This window comes from Eulemur rufifrons, chromosome 7, assembly GCF_041146395.1.
Source record: "Eulemur rufifrons isolate Redbay chromosome 7, OSU_ERuf_1, whole genome shotgun sequence".
Taxonomy (NCBI): Eukaryota; Metazoa; Chordata; class Mammalia; order Primates; family Lemuridae; genus Eulemur; species Eulemur rufifrons.
This window is the reverse complement of record NC_090989.1, coordinates 273,729,309-273,757,302: the sequence shown is the minus strand read 5'-3', so window position 1 is coordinate 273,757,302 and position 27,994 is coordinate 273,729,309. Positions and strand designations below refer to the sequence as shown.

At 51.7% G+C, this 27,994-nt stretch overlaps 1 protein-coding gene and 1 pseudogene across 7 annotated transcripts in view; one reads left to right on the top strand and one right to left on the bottom strand.

Moving 5' to 3' along the window:
• Positions 1–583: 583 nt before the first annotated feature.
• The window catches only part of GSN (gelsolin), a 59,891-nt gene continuing 32,480 nt past the window's right edge, over positions 584–27,994 (bottom strand). For 6 of the 7 annotated variants that reach the window (XM_069476738.1, XM_069476739.1, XM_069476741.1 and 3 more), the window contains 16 exons: positions 27,631–27,835; positions 26,775–26,929; positions 20,363–20,524; positions 18,692–18,841; positions 17,458–17,547; positions 14,158–14,290; positions 12,759–12,847; positions 12,378–12,593; positions 10,519–10,652; positions 7,941–8,031; positions 6,008–6,178; positions 5,209–5,383; positions 4,032–4,156; positions 3,721–3,798; positions 1,603–1,663; positions 584–988 (listed from right to left, as the gene is read on the bottom strand). In XM_069476738.1, coding sequence (XP_069332839.1) covers positions 819–988; positions 1,603–1,663; positions 3,721–3,798; positions 4,032–4,156; positions 5,209–5,383; positions 6,008–6,178; positions 7,941–8,031; positions 10,519–10,652; positions 12,378–12,593; positions 12,759–12,847; positions 14,158–14,290; positions 17,458–17,547; positions 18,692–18,841; positions 20,363–20,524; positions 26,775–26,929; positions 27,631–27,835 — 2,205 coding nt within the window. In that variant the 3' untranslated portion in view covers positions 584–818. Of the gene's footprint in view, positions 989–1,602; positions 1,664–3,720; positions 3,799–4,031; positions 4,157–5,208; positions 5,384–6,007; positions 6,179–7,940; positions 8,032–10,518; positions 10,653–12,377; positions 12,594–12,758; positions 12,848–14,157; positions 14,291–17,457; positions 17,548–18,691; positions 18,842–20,362; positions 20,525–26,774; positions 26,930–27,630; positions 27,875–27,994 lie in introns of all 7 variants that reach the window. The other variant, XM_069476736.1, reaches the window with a different exon arrangement.
• Positions 15,903–16,022, top strand: LOC138388609 (5S ribosomal RNA; annotated as a pseudogene).

Here is a 27,994-nt window from a genome sequence, read left to right as displayed (position 1 = left end):
GTTTGGGTACAGATAGTGGTGATGGCTGCACAGTATTGCAAATATATGTAACGTCACTGAATTGTACACTTACAAATGGTTAAAATGATAAATACTCTGTTGTATATAGCTTTCCACAATAAACAACAACAACAAAAATGGGACCATACCATTAAATAAAAAAAGAACACTTTGACTTTGGCTCTAAGATTGCCCGAAAGCTTTGCCAAACCACTCCCCCCACCCCCGCCCCGGATTACACGACTGCGTGGGGCACTTCCACCCAACCTTCTCTCCCTCTCTTCTTACCTTAGAGTGAGGCTTGCTTCTCGGTCCGATGGCTCTCCCTGCCTTCCTCAGTTCCCTCCCTATTTCAACTCTCATAGGTATTTCCACCCCGTATGCACATCTTACTGTGGCATCTGCTTCTTGGAGGACCCGGATTAACAGACGGGTGGATGTAGCTCACCTGTGGTGCGCAGGCCCGTGCGAGGCCCCTCTCTGGGCATGCTCAGAGTTGCCGGGATGGGCTCAGACAGGCCGAGGCTGACTATTACTGTCAGGTGGGTAGGGGCCATCGCATAGAGAAACAGCTGAGCCACACTGGGTTAACACACGTCAAAAAGCTTTTATTGAATTGAATTTCCAAAGCACAGACATTTTAGACAATTGTGCAAGGGCCCTGAATTTTTTCAGGGATATTTTTGGCTACTGTAAAAACACACACACACACACACACACACACATCAGCGAGTTGCCCTGCTCACTGTAAGGCCTCTTTGAGGGATGGACAGTTCAAAAAGGCACCGACTGGTGACATTGGTGGGTCCTGTCCTTCCTCAGGCAGCCAGCTCGGCCATGGCCCTGTGCAAGGGGTCCACAGACCAGTAGTTGTCATCCCAGCCGAGGAACCAGCCCACGAAGGACGGGGGCTCGAAGCCTTGTTTCACCACGGTGATGGGCGTCCGCCTGTCCCGGTTAGCTGGGTCCGTCTCGATATACCGCTTAGCTGCAGACACGCACGTGGGAAAAGGAAACCCCAGGAATTCTTAGTGACTGTCTCCCTTACCAAGGAGGGGGTAATTTAGGGCAAGGGTTGCCAGAGAAGATGGTTTGTGGTCCCACCGTCTCTACTGCCTCACCCCTGCACTGGACACTCCCATCCCTTAAAGGCAATGACAGCCACATGGATTCTCTACCCCCCTGCTCAGGAACACAGCAAGGGACAGGGCTGCAGTTTCACCTCCTGCTTCATAAAGCTTCTGTCATTTTTCCCTTGCTGTCCTCTATTGGAAGACATTGAAGAACAAGCTTTTGGGTTCCCAGCTCCTGAAACAAGTCTATAAAGCTACCGGGGCTCTGCTTTGCAACATCTAAACCTTGACAAGTTCAGCCCTTGGGTATTCTGAGAACTTGAAGTGGCTTCTCATCTGGTTCTTCCTTCTCCTGGAGCAGACCAGTTCCTTCAGAAAGCCTCAGCATTTCTGATCCCTAAGCAGGGCTTCCCCGGGGCTGACCATAGACGAGGAAGTCCCCAGCCCACCCACCCCAACCCCCAGACCCGTAAGGAAGCTGCTCCTCGCAGCCCACATGCAACAGACCCGCAGGGACTTAGGTCCTCACCAGAGGTCAAGGCTTCCGTCTTTTCCTCTTCTTGAGAATCCTTTCCAACCCAGACAAAGACCTGGAAGTAAGATGTGAAAACACAAGTACATGAGGGGTGCCGGCCAAATTCACAGCCAGAGGTAGAATGGGGAGAGGTCCAGGTATTGGACTAGACAAAGCCCTCAGCTAACTCACAGAGCCCACGGATGATGACCAGAAGGATATAGAACAGAGATTGCAAATTGGCAACCTACAAACATGTTTTGTTTGCCCACCCGCCATCCCAAGTTGGCCTGCAATACCTTTTGAAACAAATTTAGTTACCAATTGATAACATAAAAATTGAGATTTCTAACTTCTCTTGAAAACTTGGAGGATCTGGCAACCTGGGCCTTCACCCTCACTTGGGTGAAGCTGAGCAGTTCCAGTTTGCCTCAGACCCCACCACTCCTTCACGTCTCCCCAGCCCTGCCTGCTTCACTCATTGACATTACCAGCCAGGTGCCATCAGGCCTTAAGTGTGAGATTCCTTCCTAAATTATGGGATAATAAGGCATTTATTTGTTCAGCACATGAGTGGTGAGACATATTCTCCCTCATTTATTCATCCAGCAAATACGCATGGAGAGTCTACTATGTGCCATTCTCTGTGTGTCTTAGCCAACATGGGTCTACGGCTTGGAATAAAAAGAACTCACCCCTACTACCACCACTGTGAGCCCCCTTACAAGTGTTGTTACAGATAAAAATTTATTCAGCTGATTGTTATGCATATCCAAAATATTATTTTAAAGAGCAGCTGTCATAGATAAAGTGACATTAGATGATAAAATAGGAGACTTGGTTACTCTTACTTATTTACAAATGTGCTCCCTACTAAACTGGAAGCCCCTCAAAGGCAGATATTGTGCCTATTTTGGTCATCATAGGGTTCCTGGCACTCAGCATTTTTCCTGGAAGACAGTGGTGCTAAATAAATATTGGCTGAGTGAATGACTAACAGATTAAGTAGCCAAGGGATCAATCAATGACAATAGCTGAATGGCGCAAGCTGCATACATTTTTGGACCTGGTCTTCCAACTGGAGATTCCAGCTCTCTGGGCAGAGGAGCATCTTTGCCTGTGTGGCCAGCCACTCTACAGCCCTGATGACTCTGGGAGAAGCCAACTTGCTAGGAAGGATTATTGACCTGGCTCCCCCGCCCATGAGAACGTGAGCCCTGCGAGGGCAGGGAAATGTCTGCCTTATTCATTGCTCTATCCCAGCATCTGGAACACAAAGAGCCTGGCACAAAGCAGGTGCTCGACCAATATCGGTTGAACGAATGAATGGCGTTTTCCCCCTGCTAAGTCCTACACAGTCGCCTTCCCTAGGATACGAAGCAGAGCGAGCCCAGAGCCCTCTAGAACAGAAGAGGTACTTCAAAACCTCCAGGTGGCACTGGATAGTCTTATGCCTGCATGTGAGATGCTGCTAAGTTCAACTTTCTTTACCAACAAACTCCAAATAAGAATTCAAGCCGGGCGCGGTGGCTCACGCCTGTAATCCTAGCACTCTGGGAGGCCGAGGCGGGTGGATCGCTCAAGGTCAGGAGTTCGAGACCAGCCTGAGCAAGAGCGAGACCCCATCTCTACTAAAAATAGAAAGAAATTATCTGGCCAACTAAAATATATATATAGAAAAAATTAGCCAGGCATGGTGGCGCATGCCTGTAGTCCCAGCTACTCGGGAGGCTGAGGCAGTAGGATCGCTTAAGTTCAGGAGTTTGAGGTTGCTGTGAGCTAGGCTGACACCACGGCACTCACTCTAGCCCAGGCAACAGAGGGAGACTCTGTCTCAAAAAAGAAAAAAAGAATTCACACTCCCCAAAGGCCTGGGGGAGAACGATGAAGGTCGTATGACTTGCATTCCTATGGTACTTTGTAGCTTTCCAGATGATTATACCTGCAAGATAGGTGCCATCACTCCCGTTTTACAGATGAGCAAATGGAGGCTCAGAAAGGGGAAGTGACTTCCAGCAGCCCAGACTTTACTGGCAACACCTGGCATTGCTTCTTTTAAGTCCTTCCAGCAACTGATCTTAAAACTGATGTCTAGCGTCTCCACTCCCTCTGGCGCGGAGAGCCGTCACCTACCTGGTCCCAGGTGTCCAGAAGCATGACGTCATCAGTAGCCAGGTCTTCCTGCATGAGCTCGCCAGGAACCTCTTCGATCTGGGAAGGAACAAAGGATAAGGAAAGCACATGGGCAAGACATCTTTCTCCCCCGGGTGGGCTTCCCCTGTCGCCCCCCAGAAGGGAGTCACAGAGCCAGCTCCCGCTGGCAAGGGGGTGCCTGCCTCTGGGCTGTGCCTTCAGCACCGTTTCTCCCTGCCCCAGCGGCCAACTGGCGCCTGGGAGCCCCTTCCCGAGGGGATGGCAGGGGTGTGACCTCCACAGGGGCTCACCACAAAACGTCCGATCTTGTTGGAGCAGGCGAAGAGGCGAGGAGGGTGGGCGTCCATCTTCTTGTCCTTCAGCCGTGGGGACGTGCGGTAGGCGGCCTTCCCGCCCAGCGCCTCCCAGAAGCCATCTGTGAGGGGAGGCCACGCCAGCTGCTGAGGGACGCCGCTGTCCCCCTCGCGCCTCTCATCAGACCCGGGGACAAGCCCAGCCGAGCCCAACCACTTGCTCTCCATCCTCTCCCTCCGTGTTAAAACCCCACAGGGTCAAGACGGGAGAGGCCCGAGGGAACTCCAGGGTGATGAAACGCAGGCCCAGAGAGGGCAGCTGTGGCAGGGGACACGCAGCCAGTACTGCTGGCTTGCGGCTGACAACCGTGCTGGGGAACAGGGATAATTATCTCCCCGCAGCAAATGAGGTGACTAAGGCTCAGAGGGGTTGAGCAACTCACTCGAGGTCACACAGCTAGAAAGTGGTGAAGCCAGGATGCAAGTATCGCCTGACGCCAATCCCCACATTCTCCCCACTATACCCGCTGTCTACACCTGCTCTGTCCACGTGTGGGTATTTAAATCTAAAATCATCACAATTAGATTGAATTCAAAGTTCAGTTCCTCATTCCCCCCAATTCCCACTGGCCACATTTCAAGTGCTCAGCAGGCACATGTGACTAGCGGCCACCACACTGGAGCTGGCAGACATAGGACATGTCCATCCTCATAGAAGTTTCTACTGGACAGAGCCGCTTGAGACCAAGTTACTCTTCCCCATCTCTATTAAGCATCAACGAAGGGAATGGGAGCAAAGAAATAGCGGAAAGTCTGAGGGCTGGCGTGAGGACGATGTTCTAGAAACAGGGCAGGGCTTGTGGCATTTCTGTCCAGGAGATTCCAGAGATTAAGAGAGACCCCCTGATGCTATTGCCCCCATCCCCTCTTTCAAGGCTTCCTCGCAAGTGACCGCCTCCTCCTGCAGCCTTCCCTGACTGCCCCAGCCCAGGCTGAGCTCTCCTTTCTTTAATGCCTGGAGACCTGCCCCTCACTGACCACAGAACCACTTTTATTGAACACACATTAGGGGACAGGCACCGGGGAGGGGTGAGGATATAGATCCCCTAAGCAGAAGGAAAGAAGGGAACCCTAACAGCTGCAGTCCCCCCCAAACCCCCGCCCTGGCTCCTACCTGGCTCACTGCCTTCTGCCACCTGCACAGGTTGGGCCCGCAGCACCCTGAGCAGCTCCTGGGCCCCCGTCTTCTCGGCCTCGCTGGCTCCTGCGCCCACCCACAGGTAGGCGGCTGAGGGGGTTTTCAGGACGAAGGCATCGTTGGAGTTCAGTGCGCCAGCCTTAGGCATGACCTGGGAGGGCAGCGCTCCGTTAATCAGGAATCAGACAGAAAGCCCTCAGCCCCCCTCACAGCCCAGGAGACCCTGCAGCAGGACGAGCTCTCAGGTGGGGACGTGGAGGAACACAGCCCATCACAGCTGAGGACACAGACTCTGGACTCTGATGGGCTTGGCTGACCCCCAGGAGTCACTGAGGCACATGATTAGTCAAGGTGATTCCAGAATTCTAGGCTGCATTAACAGAAGTTTAGTGCCCAGAACAAAGGAGGTGACAGTCTCATTCTCCTCTAGGCTTCTCAGACCATCCTGGAGAATTATGTCCAGATCTGTGCCTTCCACCATGCAAGGGGCAGCAGCCGACTGGAACGTAATTAGGAACCGCACCCAGATCCTACAGGATGGACTACATGGTAGGTTGTGAGCTGCCGTTATGCAAGGTGTGCAAGGGGCACTGGATGTCCTTGAAACAGGGGGAGTCTAAGACAGACAGTCCTGCTACGAGAGCAGGAAGGTACAAAACCCGCTTCTTAACCCCTCACCCAATCCCGCCCAGTCCTGTCCCTGGAGATCTGCCCCTGGAGCCTGGGAAGTTTCAGGGAGACCAGGCCCTCGTGTGGTCTGGGAGCTGGGAGTTACCTCAACAGCCCGGGTGGCTCCAGCGCTGTTGGCCCGGACCTGGAAGAGGCGGGTACTGGCCGGGGCCGTCTGCCCGCCCTCGCGGGAGGTGCCGCCCTTGTAGACGATCATGGGCTTCCCGCCAAACAGGCTCATGAGGTGGGCGGGCTCCTTGCCTTGGACCACGCGGCTCTGGCAGGGAGACAGGACAGCACATCAGGGAAGGTGGCACGGGGTGTATCGGTCCTTCTGTGTGGCACTGGGCCACCCCCCAGACAAGGCCACCATGCTCTGTCTGTGTGTGGCATAGGGCGTGACCCTACGACGCACAGGCGCTGGGCAGGAACCCAGCTTCCAGGAAGGCTGGAGACGGCGCTATCGCCTGAGGTCCCGCGGGCCATGCCTCAGCCACTCCCCCCTCGCCCCCACGAGGACTTGCCTCGCTGACCCTGTGTCTGGTCCAAGAACCAGGAGAGCCTATGTTTGCAAATATTCCCTTAAATGGAAGTGCAGGGAGTGTTCATGGACATTCTTCCAGAATGCTGACGTCAGCCCGGGCATGAAAGCTGGTGGAGTGATGAGAATAGAACCTTCCAGATTTGGTGAGACCCCCCTCCCCCTGCACAGCCAGCACACCCCAGAGGGTGGCTGCAGTCAGGGGCTTGGTGGCGGGAGGGAGGTGGGCAAGATCTATGCCAGGATGAGTCACATCCGCTCCCTCCCTGTGTGCCCACCTGACTTCAGGTTCGAGCTGTGGCCCCAGCTGGCTAATCCAGTTGAGTGACTGTGGTTACTTCCCACCGTGACCCACCGCTGCTGGGTCAGGGCTCAGATCTCAACTCCACCCTGACGGCGAGAACTGGACACATGCCTCAACCTCTACAAAATGCGCTAAGGATGCTACTACTCCCAAGGCTGTCGTCGGCATGAGATGCGCTAAGACAGTCATCGTCTCACTTAGTGCCGGCTCCCAGACTGCCAAGGTCAGAGGTCAGGGCACCAGCCCCAGATCCAGATCTAGAGCCCTGCCCACTCCAGGGGGAGGAGGGAGGAAGCACAGTCCCTGTCTGCCTCCCCCCATCTCCGCGATCGGGCTCTGCTGCCCTCCTGTACCCCAGCTGTAGCCAGAGCTGCCTCCTAAACCAGAAATCCCTACCCCTCAGATTTATCACTCAGCAACTTCCTGTTGTTCTCACGATCAAGGTCAACATCCTCACCGTGGACTCTGAGCCCCTCTGAGCACCTCTGCAGCCTCATACCATGGCACTTTAATACCCAGTGCTCCTTCCCAGCTCAGAGCCTTTGCATATACTCTTCCCTCTGCCTGGAATGTCACTCTTTGCCTGGCCAACTCCTACACATCCATTAGACCCCAGCTGAAGAGTTCCTTGCTAGAGGCAGGGCAGGGGGATTCTAGTCCAATTAGATCCTTCCTTATGTTAATACTTAACGCACACAAATAAGGGAGGGGCCTAGTATGTGCCAGGCATGGCTCTAAAAATGTTAACTCTTAATCCTCACAGCAATCCTGAGAGGTGGAACTTATCCCCATTTTGAGAACACAGAGGCACAGACACGCGCGGTGACTTGCCCAGGGTTGGCCAGAGGTGAGGACAGGATTCACACCCCAGCGGGCTGGCTCCGCGTCCATCCCCTTAGCTGCTCAGCCACGCCGCCTCTCCCGCGTCTCTCTCCACGGGGTCTTACCGTTTCCACTCACTGCATCCGTCTCCATGTGATCATACACCCATTGGTGCGCATGTGTGTCGAATGTCTATCTCCCCCCAGACTGTAAAGCCCACTGGGGTGGGAGCGGTGTCTGTGTGTCCGTGGTTACACACGCAGTGTTGGGCACGTGGAAGCCCTGCATGAGTATCTGTGGTGTGGATGGATGGATGGATGGACAGGCAGACAGACGGGTGAACAGATGGACAAGGCAGTGGACCAGGCTCACCTGGACAGGGGTACCTCCCAGCTCTTCATCCAGTTGGGCGGTCAGGATGGCAGACGCAGCAACCTCATCCTGCGTAGACTGGGCCCCTTGCCTGGGAAAGGAAGTGACACGTACCACTGAGGTTTGCACACAGCCCAGAGCCTCTCCCTTGTCCTGTGCCGAGAAACCCACAAATCTTCCTGTTACAGGTAATGAAACTGAGACAGAGCGGGAAAGGGACTGTCTCAAGAGCTACCAGAACCAGGAATCAAAGCAACGCTCGCACTCTCGGCTTAGCATCAAGCCCTTTCCTCATCCTAACTATGCCCCACAGGGGACTGGCTGGGCAGCCACAGAGAAGGTGCTCTGACACGCAAACCTGAGATGCAGAAAAGTGGCCAAGACTTTTCTCTAGGTGGAAAGGCAGGTCAGAGAACAGCAAGCGTGATGTGAGCCCATTTGTAGAAAAAGACATCAGTTGATTTAGCCTCATGTGGACACGTGCAGAGAGGTCCGCACAGATGTTCACCAAAACGTCAGTGGTGATTGCCCTTAGAGGGGAGATTTAGGGGGATTTAGGTTTTCTACCCTACCTCTTCCTATATCTTCTAGATTTCCCATAACCAATATGTTATCTGCGTAAGCAAACAAAATGTGTTGCTGAGCTAACTTATTAAAAAAGCCTTTTTAATGAATTTTGTGCCACGTGCATGCATTGTCTAGTAAAAAAAATTTTTAAGTTGCTTTTAGAAGTCTGATTTGAGAGTCATTCTACAAAATAACTGATGAGTACACTTCTCGTAAGTACCAAGGTCATAAGGGAAAAGGAAAGATGGAGGCGTTGTCACAGATACGAGGACACTAAGGAGACAAGATGAGTCAGTGCCATGGGGTCCTGGGTTGGATTCTAGACCAGGAAAAGGACATTAGTGGGGAAATCAGTGAAATTCAAGGACCATCTAAAGATTAGTAAATAGTCTTGTACCAATGGTAGTTTCCTGGCTTTGCCAACTGTACTATGGTTATGCAAGATGTGAACATAGGGGAAGCTGGGTAACGGGTGGACAAGAACTTCTGTACTATTTTTGCAACTTTCAGCAAGTCCAAAATTATTTCAAAATAAAAATTAAAAAAAAAATCCAACAGTCAATAATAAAACAAAAAGTTTGAGACTGTATAATAAGAGAAATGTAAATTAAAAGTACACTGAGGGCCGGGCGCGGTGGCTCACGCCTGTAATCCTAGCACTCTGGGAGGCCGAGGCGGGTGGATCGCTCGAGGTCAGGAGTTCGAGACCAGCCTGAACAAGAGTGAGACCCCGTCTCTACTAAAAATAGAAAGAAATTATATGGACAACTAAAATATATATATACAAAAAATTAGCCGGGCATGGTGGCGCATGCCTGTAGTCCCAGCTACTCGGGAGGCTGAGGCAGTAGGATTGCTTAAGCCCAGGAGTTTGAGGTTGCTGTGAGCTAGACTGACGCCACGGCACTCACTCTAGCCCGGGCAACAGAGTGAGACTCTGTCTCAAAAAAAAAAAAAAAAAAAAAAAATACACTGAGACATCATTTTATAAACTATAAGGTTGACAAACATCCAAAAGTATGACGACACAGTCCATTGGCGTGGATATAGGGGAACAGACGGTGGGAATGTAAAACACAAGAAATGTTATCAAGGGAAATTGGGAGCTATCTATCAAAATGACAAGGGCATTTGCTCTTTGACTCAGGAACCCCACTTCTGGGAACTTACCCTAATGCTATTTCTCTACACGTTCAAAGTGATGTTTGCTCAAGGTTACTAATCACACCAATAATAGCAACAAAACACTGGAATCAACCCAGGTATGCCTCAGCAAGGAATTTCTTACGTAAACTACAGTATAGCCACCCAAAGGAATATTACACAGCTGGAAACAAAAAAAGAACAAGAACAAGGAAGCTCTCTATGTGCTGACATAGACTGACCCCCAGGAAGAACTGAGTCAGAAAAGCAAGGTCGGCACGATACACACAGGACGCTATCTTCTATGTAAGGAAGGGCGAGGATTAGGAATATAGAGCCATGTTTGTTTATATTTGCATACAGGTTACCGGAAGGATACACGAGAAACTAATGAAAGAGGTTACCCGTAACGGGGTGGGGTTTGGAGGATACGGTAGAGTGGGACACGAGTGGGTACAACATTTCTCAATAAATGCCATTGTATTTTGTTTTGATTTTTGAACTATATGAATGTATTCTCTGTTTTTAAAGTAATTTTTTAATTAAAAAGTATATTTGGGCGGATAAACCCCAGCGTGTAGAGTACTTGGCATGGACTCGTGGGAAATATTCTGTTTGTTTGTTTCTTCCCACTGACCAAATCTCCTACAATTGGACATGTAATATTTTGATAAAAATAGCTTAAAAGTTGTTTGGAGAAATAAGACAAGTGGCGCTGCCCTGTGGATGACAGTCTTTCCCAGTGGGGTGTGGCGGTCCCATGCTGGCCCTCACACCCTCGGACATCCCTCTCTCGCCGCCACGCGGAGGGCCCAGCAGTACCCCTCATGCTCCGCTTGACACACACCGCATGGCCCCAGGCCCTCACCAGTTGTAGATGATCTGTCCCTGGCGGTTGCCATGGCGGTAGTTGTACAGAATGATGTAGCTGTCGCCTCCGTAGAACTGCCCGTACGTGGCAGGGTCCACGGGCACTTTGTTGGAGCCTTCAATTCTCCAGATCTGCCGGAGCAAAGCTGGGGTCAGACGCTGTGTGGCACCCCCACCCCCGCACTCAGCCCAGCTGGGAAACGGCAGCATCGTGGATCGTGGTTAGACCATGCGGCGAGCTTTTTATAATTTGGGCTCAGACCAGGGTTAAACAATTTGCCCAAATCAGAAAGCCACTAGGAGGCTGGGCTGGGACTCAATCCCAGGCTCCCTGCCCGGGGTCCTCACACCAGACGCCTGCCCCGCCCTACACTTCCCTGCACATGGAATGAGGCACAGTGAGGGTCAACAGCCAGACACAGAGCCCAAACCAGGCTGCGCCCCCTTAGCCGTCCTGTGACCTGGGACGACTTGCTTAACCTCTCTGAGCCTCAGCTTTCTCATGTGAAAAATGAGGATAATAATAGCACCTACCTCAAAGCCTTGATGTGAGGCTCAGATGAGTTTATGCATGAGAGTCCAGCACAGGCACAGCTACTTTTATTATAATTATTATTATATTACTAATGTTACCAATATCTGTATCATTGAACTGCCTGGATTTCACAGGCCACATCCAGAGAGGCAGGGCCATCACTAGGTGACCTCAGAATGACCTCTGCTGGCAGGTTTCTTTGCAGAGCTCCGGTGACACCACTTTTTCCAAGTGGTCACAAGGCCCTTCAGCGCCACCTGGTGATGCTGTGGAGACACTGCGTCCCCCCCAGTCAGAGGAAACAGAATCTTAGAATCTCTGGGTCTTGAACATTATTCTTGAAGGTGACAGAGTGGGATGAAGCCCCATTTCACAAGTAAGAAAGTGAGGCTCAGAGAGGTTACTTAACTCGCCCAAGGTCACACAGCCAGGCTGTCAGGGCGTTTTCCACACTGCCCACCCTAAATATTTTCATTGCGTCCTCCCCATCCACTAAAGTAATGAATGAATAATACTACTACCAATGACCAAAAAAAAAAAAAAAAAATGAAAATTAACGCTTTTGTTATTCCTGTCACTAGAAATGGAATCAATGTTTGCCTGAAGTGGATTCTATCTTATAAACATCTCTGAACCCCAGCCTCCACCTTCCCTTCTCCACTGTGACCTTCTTAGCCTCAACGTCGCCGTTTTCTCTCCCCTAAACTGTTAGAACCACCAGCTCATGGGCTCTCTGCCTTCATTTTCCTGTCTCCAACCCATTTTCACAGCGAGTTTCCAAAGCACAGAACTGAGCCTGCCACATTTCTGCTTTTAAAAAAAAAAAAGAACCCTTAATAGCACCCACTCCTTAGAGGATCAAGGCCACACCCCTGCAACCAGCATCCAGGACCCCTCCCTGAGGGTGCCATGGCACTAGCCTCCTAGGACAGCTCCCTCCTCCCCAAACACAGCGAGTGCTTCGGGAATGCTCACTGCTCTCCACGCTTCCTCTCCAGCAGAAAACTCCTATTCCTGCTCTGAGACCCAACCCAAGGGTCCCTGTCTCCACGCAGGCTGCCCTGACCAGCCACCCCCACTGCCCTTCCTGTGCTCCCACAAGGCTGAGCAATCAGCTGTGGCCATGGTCACTCCCCACCCAGACCAGGCACTCCTTGAGGCAGAGTGGGGTCTGAGACACATGGCACTGGGCTGTGCACATAGTAGGTGCTCAGAGTACGCTGGATAAGTAACACCAAAGAATCGCATCTACCAAAACCGTGGTTGAAACATCCCCAGGGGAGCAGGAGGCAGTGCAAGGGCCAGAAGTGCCCTGGAGGTACCTGTTTCTGGCCTGTGCCGTCGTCATCCATGCCGTGCTGGGCGGCCATGGCGGTGGAGGTGTGCAGGGTGGCAGCGTCGAAAGGCACCCGCTCCACGTTGGCGATGTGGCTGGAAAGGTAAGCCAAGCCCAGGCCGTCCGTCTGGTCTGGGTCCCGCCAGTTCTTGAAGAACTGCTTGAACAGCGGGGTCTCACCGCCCTCGGGAAGGATCGAGACCTAGGAAGCAGTGAGGAGGAGAGGATGTGGCTGGGTCACCCAGCAGAGGTCCTGGGGGAGCCTCAGACACCCCATCCACACTGAGGGTGGGACACCCACCCTACCCCAGCCCATCCCCCCAAACTGGACCATCCCTCCCCATCCTACCTGGCCTCCAGGACTCACCTGGGTCTGCCGGGGGTAGTCCATCTTGGAGATGAAGTCGGAGGCCGTTTTGAGGGCAGCCTTCCTCTCCTCCATGTTGGCCTGCTTTCCTGTCGGCAGCCAGAGGGGGTGACGGAGAGTCAGGGGCCTGGGACCCTGCCGCATCCTACATCCCCCACATCCTAACGTCCAACGGTGCAGGGAAAGGAGTGGACAAACCCCCTCCCTACTCTCTTTAGTCTGTGGACAGCCAAGGCTGAAGACCCCCAGAGCTGACCACTCCCAGAGCTCTTGGGGGTCCATCTGGGGTTCCTGGCCGATGACACCAGCCACAGTCACCACTGTGGTCTGTCTGCTGAGCATGTATTTTGGGCTTAGAACTATACATAGATTATTCCATGTCATCCACACAACAGTCTCATGTGAGAAAGATCATTATTGTCTTGTTCTCATGTACATACACGGAATCTTGGATCTTAGAGAGAGTAAATGACTGACCAAGGTCACTCAGCGAGGGGGATGGCTGTGATTCAGACCCTGCCCTGTGGACGCTGAAGCCCACATGCTGCACACTCAGGCCTCCCTCCATAGGGTGGGGGCTCCTTCCCACTGCGCAGCCCGATCTGTCCCAACCCTGAGAGCACTCCCATGCCAGGTGAGCTCTCGGCAGGTAGTGCCAGCCCTCGGTCCCCAGCCTTCTCACTGCCAAGGCCAAGACCCAGGCCAGCTGGCCCCAGGCCCGAGGGGCCCAGAGAGTGACAATAATAATAGCAGCTTCTCTCTCTCTCCCTCTCTCTCTGTCCACCCACTGCCTCCCTCCTTCTGTCCTCTTCCTCAGGACCAGCCTCAGGGAATTGGGGAGGGCACTGACAGACCCTCTAAGAACATCCCGGGGCCTCAGAAACATCTGGGCCAACAGTTCCAGTGAGCCTCCTACAGCATTCCTCAAAGAGTTCATGGACTTCTAGCATGGCATTTCCTAAACCAGATCATCTTCATGAAAAACCCCAACGCACATCAGCAAGTTAAAAGTCCTACAATAAACGAACTTGTTTGGCATTATTTAATCCACCGTTCGTTGCCCATGAAATTTATTTGACCACAGAGCTAGATGCTTTTTACATAATTTTTACATGATGCCAATTAACCTTGCAGAGAACTGGTATTATAATGTACTTGGGGAACACTAATTTTAGCCCAGATAGGGAATCTGAGCCCAGAGAGGGTAAGTAAAATGCCCAAGATCACATAGCATGTCAATTGCAAAGCCAAGGCATTAGCCCAAGACTCCTGACTTCCGCTGCACCAGGGTGCTTCCAACACACACTCTACACTGCCCAGGAGCTGAGTTCCTGGAAGCTGCAGGGGAACCCACTGAGGTCCTAAAGGCCAGGTGGGACCGTTCCCTTGTCCCTAGTACCTTTCCAGACAAAGATTTTCCCATCTTTGCCATGGTCCAGGATGAAGCAGTCCTCCGACCTCAAGGCCCCCTGGGCGAAGGGGTTCTCATCAGCCACGAGGGAGACCGACATGGTGCCCCCGCCATTGGAGACCTGAGCGGACGAGGGAGAGAGAGCTGGCATGTGATTGTCTGCAGCCACCCACCCCTGCAATTTCCACCACCTTGCCCCACCCCCACCCCAAATGCCACTGCAGAGTAACAGCTGGGCTCTCGTCCCCAGGCACATGCAGGCTTTCTTTGTCCTCTTCTGCTTTGTCAGAACCACATCTACAGACCTGCACTCAGGGGTAACACGGAAACTGCACGTGGGAAGGGAAGGCAGTAGAAAATGCAGGAACATGGGTGGCACAGGGGAAGAACTGAGTAGTTTGCTGAAAGGTATTCAACCTCAGAAGAGAAGAGAAGAGAAGAGAAGAGAAGAGAAGAGAAGAAAAGAAAAGACAAGACAAGACAAGACAAGACAAGAAAAGTAAAAAGAGCTAAATTCAATCTGGTATCCTGGATTGGAACCTGGAATGAAAAACTGGGGGAATCCTAATAAAGTCTATAGCTTACTTAACAGTGTTGAGCCAATGTTAATTTTGACAAATGTATCTGATTATGTTAAGACGTTAAGGAGAAGCTGGGTGAACAGTATATGGGAACTCTCTGTACTATCTTTGCAATTTTTCTATAAACCTAAAAATATTCCAAAATAAAAAGTTTATTTACTTAAAAAAAAAAGTGTAGCATGGCCGGGCGCAGTGGCTCACACCTGTAATCCTAGCACTCTGGGAGGCCGAGGTAGGCGGATCGTTTGAGCTCAGGAGTTCGAGACCAGCCTGAGCAAGAGCGAGACCCCATCTCTACCAAAAATAGAAAGAAATTATATGGACAGCTAAAAATATATATATAGAAAAAATTAGCCGGGCATGGTGGCGCATGCCTGTAGTCCCAGGTACTCGGGAGGCTGAGACAGGAGGATCCCTTGAGCTTAGGAGTTTGAGGTTGCTGTGAGCTAGGCTAACGCCACGGCACTCACTCTAGCCTGGGCAACAGAGTGAGACTCTGTCTCAAAAAAAAAAAAAAAAAAGTGTAGCATGCTAGTCAAAATTCAAAAGATTGACAATATCCAATGTTTGCAAGGCTCTGGGTAAATAGGCACCTTCAAATCTCTGGTGAGAGTAATTTGGGAGCTCTTCCAGAGTACAGCTGAGTGATATGTATCAGAACTTTAAATAATGTTCTCCACACTGATTAAGTACTTGCTACTATGTGCCAGGCACTGTTCTAGGCAATTGATATAACAGAATTACAGAACTCTTAGTCCTTGCATGGGAGAGTTCTATCACTACCCTCATTTCACTCAAAAGGAAACCAAGGGTCGGCCGGGCGCGGTGCCTCACGCCTGTAATCCTAGCACTCTGGGAGGCCAAGGCGGGTGAATCGCTCAAGGTCAGGAGTTCGAGACCAGCCTGAGCGAGACCCCGTCTCTACTAAAAATAGAAAGAAATTATACGGACAGCTAAAAATATATACAGAAAAAATTAGCCGGGCATGGTGGCGCATGCCTGTAGTCCCAGCTACTCGGGAGGCTGAGACAGGAGGATCGCTTGAGCTCAGGAGTTTGAGGTTGCTGTGAGCTAGGCTGACGCCACGGCACTCACTCTAGCCTGGGCAACAGAGTGAGACTCTGTCTCAAAAAAAAAAAAAGGAAACCAAGGGTCTATGGTCATACCAACCTGAACGTGCCCGATCTTGTCTGATCTTGTGAAGCTAAGCAGGGTTGGGCCTGGTTAGTACTTGGATGGGAGCCCGCCTGGGAATACCAGGTGCTGTAGGCTTTTGCCAAAAAATTAATTAAAAAAAAGAAAAAAAGATAGCCAGGCATGGTGGTGCATGCCTGTAGTCCCAGCCACTTGGGAGGCTGAGACAGAAGGATTGCTTGAGCCCAGGAGCTTGAGGTTGCTGTGAGCTAGGCTGACACCATGACACTCTAGCCCAGGCAACAGAGTGAGACTCTGTCTCAAAAAAAAAAAAAAAAAAAGAAAAGAAAAGAAAAAAAGAAGCCAAGGCCCAGAGTGGTTAAGTAACTTGTACAGCTAGAAGTAACAGACCTGGGATTCAAACAAGGGCAGTCTGACTCTGAACCAGTCATTTCAACCACCGACTCATTCTTCGTTCTGCGATCCAGCAATTCCATGTCTAGGGACTTGCCCTAATGCTCTACTGTACTCAGCACAAGTGCACCATAAGGGACTGTCTGCAATTGGAATGCATGGAAACATCCTAATGTCCATCAGCTAGGATCTGCTTAAATTCTTATATCCATAAAATAGAACATTATATAGCTGTTATAAAGGCCCATGTAGATCTTTATTATAGAAACATATTCCAGACCATGTTGAGTGGAAAATAGAAGGCCACAGAACAGCATGAATAGTTTGGATCCAGCTGGAACAGTAATTAGGCACAGAAAGATGTGTCTGGACAGAGATGTGTCCTTTCACCAAAATGGAAACAATGTAACCATGGTACCCACCAAGAGGGTGAGGAGGACAGGATGATTTTTTAAATTAAGTATTGTCACTTTTGCAATTAAAACACGCTTTAAAAAATAATACTGGTTATCTCCTGAGTATTGCTCACTACTTTTTACAATAAATATGTATTACTTTATAATCAGAAAAAAAAAATCAATAATGTGGTTTTTCTTTGGAGGTGATGGGTATCCGCACCCCCATTGTGTTGCTGTTTTACAACACACAAGCCTGGGGCACAGCGTGAGTACAACTGGGTTTTCTCCCAGTGCTCAGCCAAGTGTCAGAGTTCCTTGGCCCAAGATAAACCTCAATTCAGTTGTAAAAATCACGAGGAAGAATTTATAAATAAAGTCATTAACCATAACCTGCAACCTCACACACAGACACAACATATCTGCAGTATTTTCCCCCTAGTACTTTCCTAAGTACTTTCCCATCAGTTTTTTCTATGCACTCCCCTAAATCCTGCAAAGATGACCTTCTGCTTTTCCTCCCACTTTACAGACTAGGAAACTGACACCCAGAGAGAGGGCCCACTTCCGAACATGACGTAGGTCTGTCTGGAATTTATCGCCAAGAAGCACATGAGCGTCCACTGGAGGCTTGAGAAAGCCCAGAGCCCCCGAAGGCTTGGTTTGCTCAAGGTCCCACAGCACGGGGGCTGGGGAAGACCAGGCCTCCTGCCTCCCTGTCCCGACCCCACCACACCCAGGGGGACGGTGCATCCGGGGCTCACCTTGTAGAGCTTGGCCAGCTTGCGGTTGGCTGCGTCCTCTTTGGCTGTGTCTTCGGTTCCTGGAGGCAGATCGGGCTTGGGGCCCAGCACCTGCAGCAGACAGAGAGATGGAGAGAAAGGGTGGCCATGAGGGAGGGGCCTGGGCTCCTGAGTGAGCTTCCCAGGCAGGCAGGGACCACACAGGCATCCACAGGACCCCTCCACAGATGTCCTGCCCCTGCTCAAACACCATCTGTGCATGGGGGCCAACCAGATCTGCCTATTAACAGTCTTCCCCTCCCTGTCTCCCCGACTCCTGAACTCCAGAACGACTCTGCTCCTCTGCCTCCGGGACAGCCCTTCAGATATTTAAGCTACCTTCGAACTACAGCTACTGAACACCTTCCGCCACATGCTTTTAAAAGATCTCACTGCATCCTCGCATCCATGCTGGGAGGCGCAGATTATCACTCTCACTTTACAGAAGAGGACACTGAGGTCCAGAGAGATGAAGCCACTTACCCACACAGCTATAGGTGGCTAAGTCAGACTTTGAACCTCAATCCCTGTGACTCCTGAGCTGATTTTTACTCCTCCATTTTGGCCCTTTCCAGCCTTACCAGCCCGGGCACTGGCCCTCCCAAGCCTTGCTTGGTGTCCAGGCTCCTCCCCACAACAATCACCCTTCCGCTCTTTCCAAAAAGTGGAATGGAATGTCCCCAGATAAGCAGGAGCCACAGGACATGGAACAGAGCTCACGGTCTCCTCCTTTGCCTGGTGAACCTTGCCTCTATTGATATGTCCTCAAAGCACAATGGCTGGCAATCTTATCATGCAGCTGACTAAACGGGCCACACACCACAAGGAAGAGTCAGAGGAGAAAAGAGGGATTGGGTCCCGGTGGCCTCTTTCTGTTATGACCTTGCTCCGGCACCAAGCTGGCGCTCAGGGAATGGTGGAAGACCCACTTCCTCAGCTCCTGCTGGGACCCGGCCTCCCCTGCCGGAGGTGTGGCTCACACTCCCACAGGCACCTGTCCTGGGATTCCAGCCCCACCCCCAGGGCAGTCTGGGGTGGTCAGGGAAACTGACCTCCCCCATCCCTAAAACATTCAGGATTGGTGGAAAGACAGTCTCAGGATGGGAGGGGGCAGAACTTATTTCTTCCTCAAATTCACCTCAAATAGCCTACTGAATGGGAGAATGTCACGAGCAGCCTGTCCCCATGCCCACCCCACCCTGCACCCCACGGGCACCTGGAGCATCGCCTCGGGCTCAGCGCCCTCCTCAGACACGTGCACTCGGGCTCGGCCACTCCGCTCGTTGTCCCGGATGCCCTTGGACACCTGCGTGGCCTTCAGTCTTTCAAATCGGCTGCTGGCGGAACCGCACCACTGGTGGATGTCCTGGAAGACGGAGACCCCTTAAGTCAGCGCCCCAGCCTTGGTATGAGCCCTGGGCAGTGACAGGGCCGGTAGGACACCGTGGGTTTATGCAAGCTCACCTTGTTCTGTGCTTGCCCAGGGGAGGGCTGGCAGAGTTCACACGTGTGCATTACCCAAGTGCAGTGAGTGTGATCAGGCACACCAGGGGATGTGAGTGCCTGTCTGGGGATATGTCTTTTTTCACAGGTACGGCTACATCTAGAATGTGTACGAACATGTGTGCCTGCTGACGGGAACGTGAATTGGTACAACCACTTTGGGAATCCATTCAGCCACAGCTACTAAAGCTCAAGACGCCTCATACCCTGTGACCAGCAATCCTACTCCTAGGACTATACCCAACAGAAATGCACTCGTATGTCCACTGGAAGGCCCGTGAGAGAATGTTCAACGTGGCACTACTCACAGTAGCCCCAAACCAGAAAGCACCCCAAGTGTCCACCAACATCATAAAGAATAAATTGAGGTACATCCACACAACTGAATCTGAGGAAGCAAGGAGAATGAATGCTCTACAACTAAATGTAACAATATGGATGCCTCTCAGAAATGCAATGCTGAACAGAAGAATTCAGACATAAGAGACTAAGGTTCCGTGTCCACGAAGCTCAGAACCAGGCAGAACTAATCTGTGCTACTGAAAAGTCCGGGATGATGGTTGCTCTTGGAGTGGAGGGACTGGATGAGGGAAACAGGGGCTGGTGAGGTTCTGTTTCTTGATTCAGTGTCACGTGGGTGTGTTCACACCGTGAAATCCATAGAGCTGCACATTCAGGATGCACACACATTAATAAAGCTCACACTAAGTCAGTGTGAGCGGTGTTTGCATGGACATCACACCACAGGGATATATGAATATGCGGTTTGGCGTGGAATGCCTGGCCACGCCCATTTGCAGGTCCGTGCCCACGTGGATTTGTGAGGTGAGTGTGTACCAAGCATCACACATCTAGAAGGTGGGCCTGGGTAAATGCATCTCACACACATTGTCACATACAATGGACATGGGCAACTACATGTATGACATACACATGTGGGACCTTGAATAGCACACCCAGGTCTATATGTGTGGGCATTCATTAGGGTGCACATGTCCATGCCTGGCGGGCAAGAGCCTATAGCTGTTGCCCATGCCCGCCATGTGTTTATAAGTAAAAAGGTACACAAGATGTGCATAGGAACAGAAAGTGTCGGGAGGTCTATGTGTCAAAGTCCGAGTCCGCTATGCACCTGGTACGTCCTTGAGGTCCGTGTGTGACAAGCTTGAGGCTACACGTGTGGGAGTCCGTGCATACCAGAAATGTCAGTACCCAGGTCTCTGTCTGACTCACGCGCAGCACACAGGGGCCTGCAGGTCGCTGCGGTTTGCCCTGCCCGTGTCTGTACATTTGTTCATGTGGGGGTATCCTCGTCCCCAGAGTCAGGCCCGGCCAGACCAGGAGCACCTCAGAGGCCCCTGGGAAAGGGCAAGGCGGGACTCACATTGCCCAGGTCCAGGATGAAGCAGTCACCGTTGTTGAAGCTCTCCCAGGACACAGGCACCTCGGTGGCACGGACCACACGCCGCCCTTTGACCTGGAAGAGTCTCTGCACCACCACCTCATTGGGTACCACGTGCTTGAATCCCGATGCCACGCCTCCTTTCTGTCAGGCCAAGGAGACAGAGTGAGTTAGTGGAGGGGAGGGGGTCCAGGGAAGCAGATATGGGGGGAGGGGATAGGATTGAGGTGAGGGCAATTCTGGCCTCTGGACCAGTGGCCTTCCAGCAACATAGAGATTCTCAGTTAACTCAGGACTTCGAACCCACTATCTTGTTTGAGACTGGGACATTATTATGCCCATTCCAAAGAAGGAAACTGAGGTTCAGGAAAGAAATACAATTGGCCCAAGGCCACACCGCTAAAAAGTGACCGATTCCCTACCCACTGCACCTCGCTGCCACCCCTTTGAATCTCACATTCCACTAACAAAGACCCCTGAAGCCACTTCCCTGGATCAAAGAACTACAAACGTTCCTTTCTCAAAACCAGTATTTCCCAAGAGATGTTCTATGGCACCCTAGACCCCTAAGATATTCTGCAAGGGAAGAATTCCATGATCTAACCAGCTGAGGAATGCTCCTTATTCACCTTCCCTGACTGGTACACAATGCACGTGAGCATAACAAACGCTCTGGCAAATCCTTTGGCGAATGTATCTGCTTGCCTTTCGTTTCACACAGTATTTCCCTATCTTGAATCAGGAACCACTTTTCCCCACCACATCCTGCCTGTAGCTCAAGTGTTCTGCAAAACCCACTTTAAGAAGTGCTAACCCAAATCTTTCCCATCCTTTGAGGCTCTGTAGGAAGTCTTCTTGGACTGCTCCAGCCCACGCCACCCATCTCCTTGGGCCTGTGGTACCACAGCAAGTCCCACACAGCTGTGTCTTCAGAGGCAGCTGTGAGTAAGAGGCAGCTGCCCTGCCTCAACAGTGCTGGATGACTTTGGGTAAATGTCTTGCCCTCTCTGAGCCTCAGGCCTCTCCTTTCTGAAATGGAGACATAACCCCCTGCTCTGCCACCCTCTGCAATGGAGCAGTCCCCAGCCCAAGGCTGAAAAGGTTCTTACACGGCACCCCATTTTACCCAAGGTAAGCTGAAGCCCAGAGAAGTGAAGTGAGATTTTGGAGGGCAGAAAGGAAAAGGGAGCCAGTTTAAACTGGGCTCCGTTACGTCTACCCGTAGTAAGCAATAGCTAAGCGTGTATGACATGATCATGCCCACTGCGCTGGGCATCCTGCACGCATCACCTAGGAGGGAGGCATCATTCTCCCCATCTCACAGATGAGGAAAGGGGAGCCCGTAAGTGAGGAACTTGCCCAAGATCTTACAGTGGTAGATGGTGGAGCTAGAATTCAAACCCAGGCGTGTCTGAATCTGTAAGTCCCCCAGTGTCAGATTTTCTTAGAGCAAAGGTCACTGGGGTCACCCAGATGGGAGGCAGAAACAAGCCACTGTTCAGAGCTGTCTTTCAGGTAGAAATGTTTTCCTGTTGTAGGTAGTTGGAGCGCCCCCTGGTGTCCCTTCTTGGTCTCGGCATAAGGCTTATCAAGAGTTCCCTTGGGCTCAGGAGGGCGGCCAGTGGTTCACAGAGGGATGAACCGTCTTTCTGCCCTGCTTCAAGGGCCCTTCAAGGGGAGCTGTGGCTTGGCCACTCTGTATGAATGACCTAAGCGTGGAGCAGGGGGTAAGGCCGTGGCTTCCACTCCTGACCTTGCTGCCCACAACTGAGCAGTAAGACAGTACTGTTTCCCATCATCAGGGAGGAGTGAGTTGGGCTCCAGGGGTGAGTGAGGGGCCAGGTCTGAGGGGGCCCAAGATGCCCGGGATCTGAGCGCACGGTGGAGTGCAAAGGACAGGGGTCAGGGACCATGGAGGGGAAGCGCAGAGAGACCCAAGGTCCTGAGGGCGATGTAACCAAGCCCACCAAGGAGCAGGTGAGGCAGAGCAGCCAGGGAAGCACGAGGCCCTGCACTCACCTGTGCTCACCTGTGCTCACCTGAAATGACTGCACTGGCCGCCACATGCTGAGACACCTGCTGTACCTGCATGGACTGCAGTCCCAACAACCAGCCCCTGAAGTGGGAACTCATCACCCCACTTCTCAGGCAAGGAAACAGGTTCAGAGAGGTGAAGCACCGTGCCCAGGGCCCCAGCTGGCTGGCGGCAGTGCTGGGTTCTGCCCCCAAGGTCCCCTTCCAGGGACCAGCCTCATCTGTCAGCCCAGGAACTCCTGGGTGTCTATGGACAGTCCTGACCGGGGACTTCATTCGGCTGGACGCAAAAGGAGAGTGGATCTGAAAAGCTTTTCCAAAAGGTGCTAGAAGGACCCGCCAACCGTTACAACTGATTCCTCAGAGACCAGGAAATGGGGAAACAGGGGCAAACAAAGACCATTAACTTTTTTTTATGCACCTCCAAAATATTTTACTTGTTCAAGCATGCCTTTCATTGTTGTTATTTAAAAAAAAATTTTAATTTTAAAAAAGGAGAAGGGTTGCTTTATTTACATCAGAAACCTCAGTTTCCAGAAATTCTCTGCATATTTATTTGTAAAATAAAAGCATATTTGATTTCTAATGATTGAAGCCATGAGTTTCCTGATTCTTTAACCCCTCAAATCTTAATGATCTAGGAAATCAGATTTAGAAAGATGAGTTAACAAAAATAAATAAAAGCAAGCTTTTAGAAGACATTAGTGGATCTACAAAGGCAGGGGGCAAACATTTTTGAAGGTTTTCCTATTTTTTACTATTTTACTATAATCTTTAGGATTGGTTGTTGCTTTCTACAGCCTAATCATTAGATGGGTGAGATTGGTGTCAAATTATTTGAACAAAATTTTAAAGGATAAATTGTCTTAAAAGCCACTCTATAAATGAAAGGGAGAGAGAAAAAAATTAACCACCATTTGGTATATTATCTCCAAGGGTAGAATCACCTGGGCAGCGAGGAGGAACCTATTTTTCTATAAAATATTTGGCATTTTACAATAAGCTTGTATTACTCTTGTAGTCAGGAGCAGGGAAAAAAGCCATAAAGATTTACATGGGGGGAAAAAAGGTTAAACTGTTTATAAAACAAAGAAAAATGAATTTGATCCGTCTTGGTCTCCTCTATCCTCTAAACTCTGAGTTCTTTATCTAAGAAATAGGAGGGAGGACAAGAAGGGTTCAAGTGATTCTGTGGGTTTCCAATTGTGTTCCTCAGGTCCCAGGGCTCCCAGGACTCTGCCCAGCCCAGATTCCATGTGAACAAAGGGTTTCAAATAACCCAGCCCCAGGGGGTCTCCAGGGTTCGGTTTGAAAATGGAAGGTGGGGGGCAGAGGAGAAGAAGGAAGAGCATAGGTCAAGGGCTTCTGAGCCCTTTGGGAGTGAGTGAATTTAAGGATTTGAGGGTCGAAGAACAAGAGGGCCAGGCCCCATGTCAGCCCTTTCTAGTCCCCTCCCTGCCCTTTCTCACACTCCGAGGGCAGAATTGGCTCAGAGGAAGAGGCTTTCACAGCAACAAGTCTTGCGTAACAAGCCCTGCTCCTCGGGGATCTATAATTGATGAGGGCACCAGGCCAAGAACCTTGGCTGGACCTGCCAAGTGCGGGGGCAGCCGGAGGACTTGCAGAAGGTGTAAACAGGACCGGCCTTGGACCTCCCGTTTCCACCAGGAACCAGTGCCTTTCAGGACTGAAGCCCCAAATCTGGAGCATTCCTCAGAGTGTGGTCCAAGAACATCCCAGAAAATCATCTGGAGGCAGGGTGGGCTTACTAAACAAGCAGATTCTGCGTACACCACATCCGAGCTAAGATCCAAGATCAGAGAATCTTGAAACGTCCGTTCTGAACCAGCTCTGTGTTAGGCCCTTCACACCTGGGTTTAAATCCCAGTTCTATCACTTACTAGCTGTCTGACCTCGGACAAGTTGCTTAACATCTCTGTGCCTTAGTTTCCTCATTCATAAAATGGTGCTAGTGCTAGTAACTACCTCATAGGGTAAAAATGAGTTTATGAGTAAAGTACCCAGAAGAGTCTCAGATACATAGCAAGGAAAATATATAAGCGTTCAGTGATAAGCACCTTCCTACTAGCTGTGTGAACTCGAGCAAGTTAGTTCACTCCTCTGAGCCTCAGCTTTCTCATCTTTGAAATGGGAACATCACCATCCACCCTAAAGGACCACAGTGAGGATTAAACCGAGATCCTATGGTATAGGCTTGATATATGGTAGCGATTCTTACCATCCTTGCTTATTCCTAAAGACCGGGAAGCCTGTGACCTGCTCGGCAACATTCTCTAACCTGGAAAATCATCTTTCTTGTATATATGAGAACGTCCTTGTTTGTGACTACGCAAGACCGTTGAGCTGTCCCCCTAAGAAATAAGTGACTGAGGTGAGATAGGTGAGCAAACACCTACTCATCCCTCTAGTCCCTGAACCCCTTGGAGAGCTGAGCGCCCCCCCTGAGATTCCACCTGTCATCCCACCTGGACACATCAAGTGACCTTTCCTGAGCCTGCCAGACTCCCCGACTCCTCAGGGCACTCTCAAGGGCAGGGACCCATCTTTTTCACCTGGGCACCCCTGGGCACCCCAGTACTCAGCCCAGAGCCCACAGAGTTAGGGGAACACAGGCCTGGGTTTGAGTACGGTTTAAGTGACCTCTCTGAGCCTCAAGCCTCCTCATCTGTAAAATGGAGCTCTTATTACCTGCCTCCCAGGACAGCTGTAAGGCTTATAGGAGATAACACGTGTTCCTAGTACCGTGCCTGCCACATGGCACCAATAAACAGGCACCACTGCTACAGGGACTCAGTCAATACCTGCTGAATGAACGAAGCATGGGGAATGTGTGAACACATGCTCAGAGCTACACGACTTGCCCAAAGTCTCACAGCAGTTAGAGGGGTGGCCTTGCTACCTGAACCCCAATCTCCCTGATTCCTGGCCAAGTGCTCTGTCCACTGTTTGCTCCAGGAGTTGCAAAAAGACCTGGTCCTTCTCCAGCTCAGGGGCCCGGCTCCCAAGCTCCTCATTTCTCCCTCTGCAAGGTGCCGAGGCCCCAGGAGGGGCTGTAGGAAGAAGGCAGAGCTCCACAGCTCAGCAGGAGGAGCTCTGCTAGAGAGGAAACTGGCAGACAGGGAGCTGGGTGGGCACCAGGGAATCCAACCCCACCCAGCCCAGCTGCTGTTCCCAGGACACACCCTGCCCTTTGCTATCTGAGTCTCACTGGCACTTTCCCATCATTCAATCCCTTGTGCCTCACCCGAGCAAACAAGGTCACTGCCCCATTGACACAGAAGATCCTGGGGCCCAGAGAGGGATGGTGATTTCTCTAAGGTCACACAGCACATCAGTGGCACAGACAGGGCTTGAACCCTACCCTAGAACCCTGGTCATGAGAGGCATGTTGGTTTAGTGGAAAGAATGCTGGGAGTCAGATCTAGGTTCTTGTCCTGGGTCTGGCATCAACTCATTGTGTGACTCTGGGCCAGTTGCTTAAACTTCTCTGTGCCTCAGTCCCATCCCCACCCCCTCCCCTAAAATGAGAGATTTGGACTCTGACATTAAGGCCCATCTGGCTATGGGAGCTTGTGATCCCCTCCCTATCCTTCCCAAAGAGAACACCAGCTTTGCAAAACCATAGCTTTCCCAGGGCCCTTCCAAGGAGCCAAGCCCTGTGCAAGGCGTTTCCCAGCTACCCTTTCACCAAATCCTCCCCCAGCCCTGTAGGGCAGGTACAACTGGCTCTCATGTAACCAGAGAGGAGAGGGAGGCTCAAGGAGGTCAAGTGGCTTGCCTGATGTCACGCAGCATCTTAGGGTGCAGCCTCCTAAGGCTCCCAGCTTGGCTTTGCTCAGCCCCACCTGGCTGGGACCTTGGGGAAAGAGCTCTGTCTTGGCCCAGACTCTTAAGAGTTCAAGTTCAAGGGGGGATTCTAGTCAACAGAAAGACGTACGTGACTAAGAGTGACCTATCAAATGCCCAACACGGGGCCTTCTACTGGCAGGGCCCTAAGAGTTAAGGGGTACAGGAACAGAACTAGGCCCAAGCCCCCAGGGGCCTGTAAGAAAGGCTAGGTTTCCACCTTTGGACCACTCCTCACTACTGGGGCTGGGAAGACAGCACTATGAAATTATGGGAATTCACTTCTCCCCATTTTAAGATAAGAAAGGGATTTGTCCAAGGTCACACAGCTAGGAGGGGTCCAGGATTTAAAACCAGTGTTGGTTGACTCCAAAGCCTGACCTCTGACCTGTCTACCCATCACCCCACAAGGCCAGAAAACAGGTGGACCTGAGTGAGCCCTGCCACTGATGCATCTGTCCCTGGCGCTTGAGCACGGTGGGGCCCAACTCACCTTGTACTTCAGGCCAGACTTGAAGTAGCCAAGGAAGGTGGCCGACTCGAAGCCCTGGACCTCACGGTGCTGCACGGCCCGGCCGTTCAGGTAGTCATCGAGCTGCACGGTGAAGATGGCGGCTGCCCCGCTCTCGTCCTGGCTGCACTCGTTGCCTAGGGGACATCAGAGCAGCATGAGCCTGGCTTCCAGAAAGTGGTCCCAGGCCCCTGGGGAGGAGGACAAGGGGCCTCCAGCACTGCTCTGGCCTCGCTGTAGAAGCCTCTGTCTTCTGTGAGCCTCAGTTAATCCATCTGCATAACAGGACAATGGACCTTATTTTTCTCTAAGGGTCCTCCCAGCTCTGACACGTTCTCCTGCACTCACTCTCAGCCCTCCTGAGCACAAACCCAGGTCTGGGAGCGTCCACTCATTGCACAGATTAGGAAACTGAGGTTCAGTAAAGGCACGGGACTCCAGAATCCTAACTCTGAAGGGCCAAGTGGGGAGTGACTGAAGGGGGCTCAGGGAAGCTGTGCAGGGGTCTAGGGCCCCCAGGTGAGCTACAGTACCTTGTTTAACCCTCGGAACACTCCAGTGAGGTAGTGTGGCTTTATCATCCACGCCACAGAGACACTTGGGACTTGCCAAAGGGCAGACCACAGGTCAGGGCAGAGCTGGGTCTGAACTCAGCCAGGCTGGCTCTGGAGTCCGAGGTCACTGGTAACTACTTGCCAAGGGCCTGGCATATACTTGGTACTCAATAATCAGTTTGCTTCCTCGGTACTTCCCAGGGACTTCCTGGGGACCGTGTCTCAGGGGTCCACGCTATTCAGGGTAGGGGGCTGGGGCAGGGGCAAGGCAAGGCGGGCCTCACCCAGCCAATAGTGGAGGTCGTACTGCAGATTCCCGTTCCTCAGCTGCACCGTCTTCAGGATGACGTAGGCATCGCCTGTGAAGAAGTCTCCATAGAGGTTGGTGGGCACGGGCACCAGGTCGAACTTCTCCACACGCCAGATCTGCAGGCCGGGCTCCTTCCCCGCCTTGAGGAACTCAGGGTGTTCCACCACCATGCTGCCGGGCTGGGGAGAGACAGGCAGAGCCTGAGCAGGGCCCGGGGTCTGGCAGAGAGAGACCCTGGGCATGAGGGAGGGCGGTTTCCAGCACCAAGAGCATCTCACTTGAGCCTCCTGCTCTCCCCACGCCCGAGGTGAGGCCATCCCCTTCTGAGTGCCCCGTCC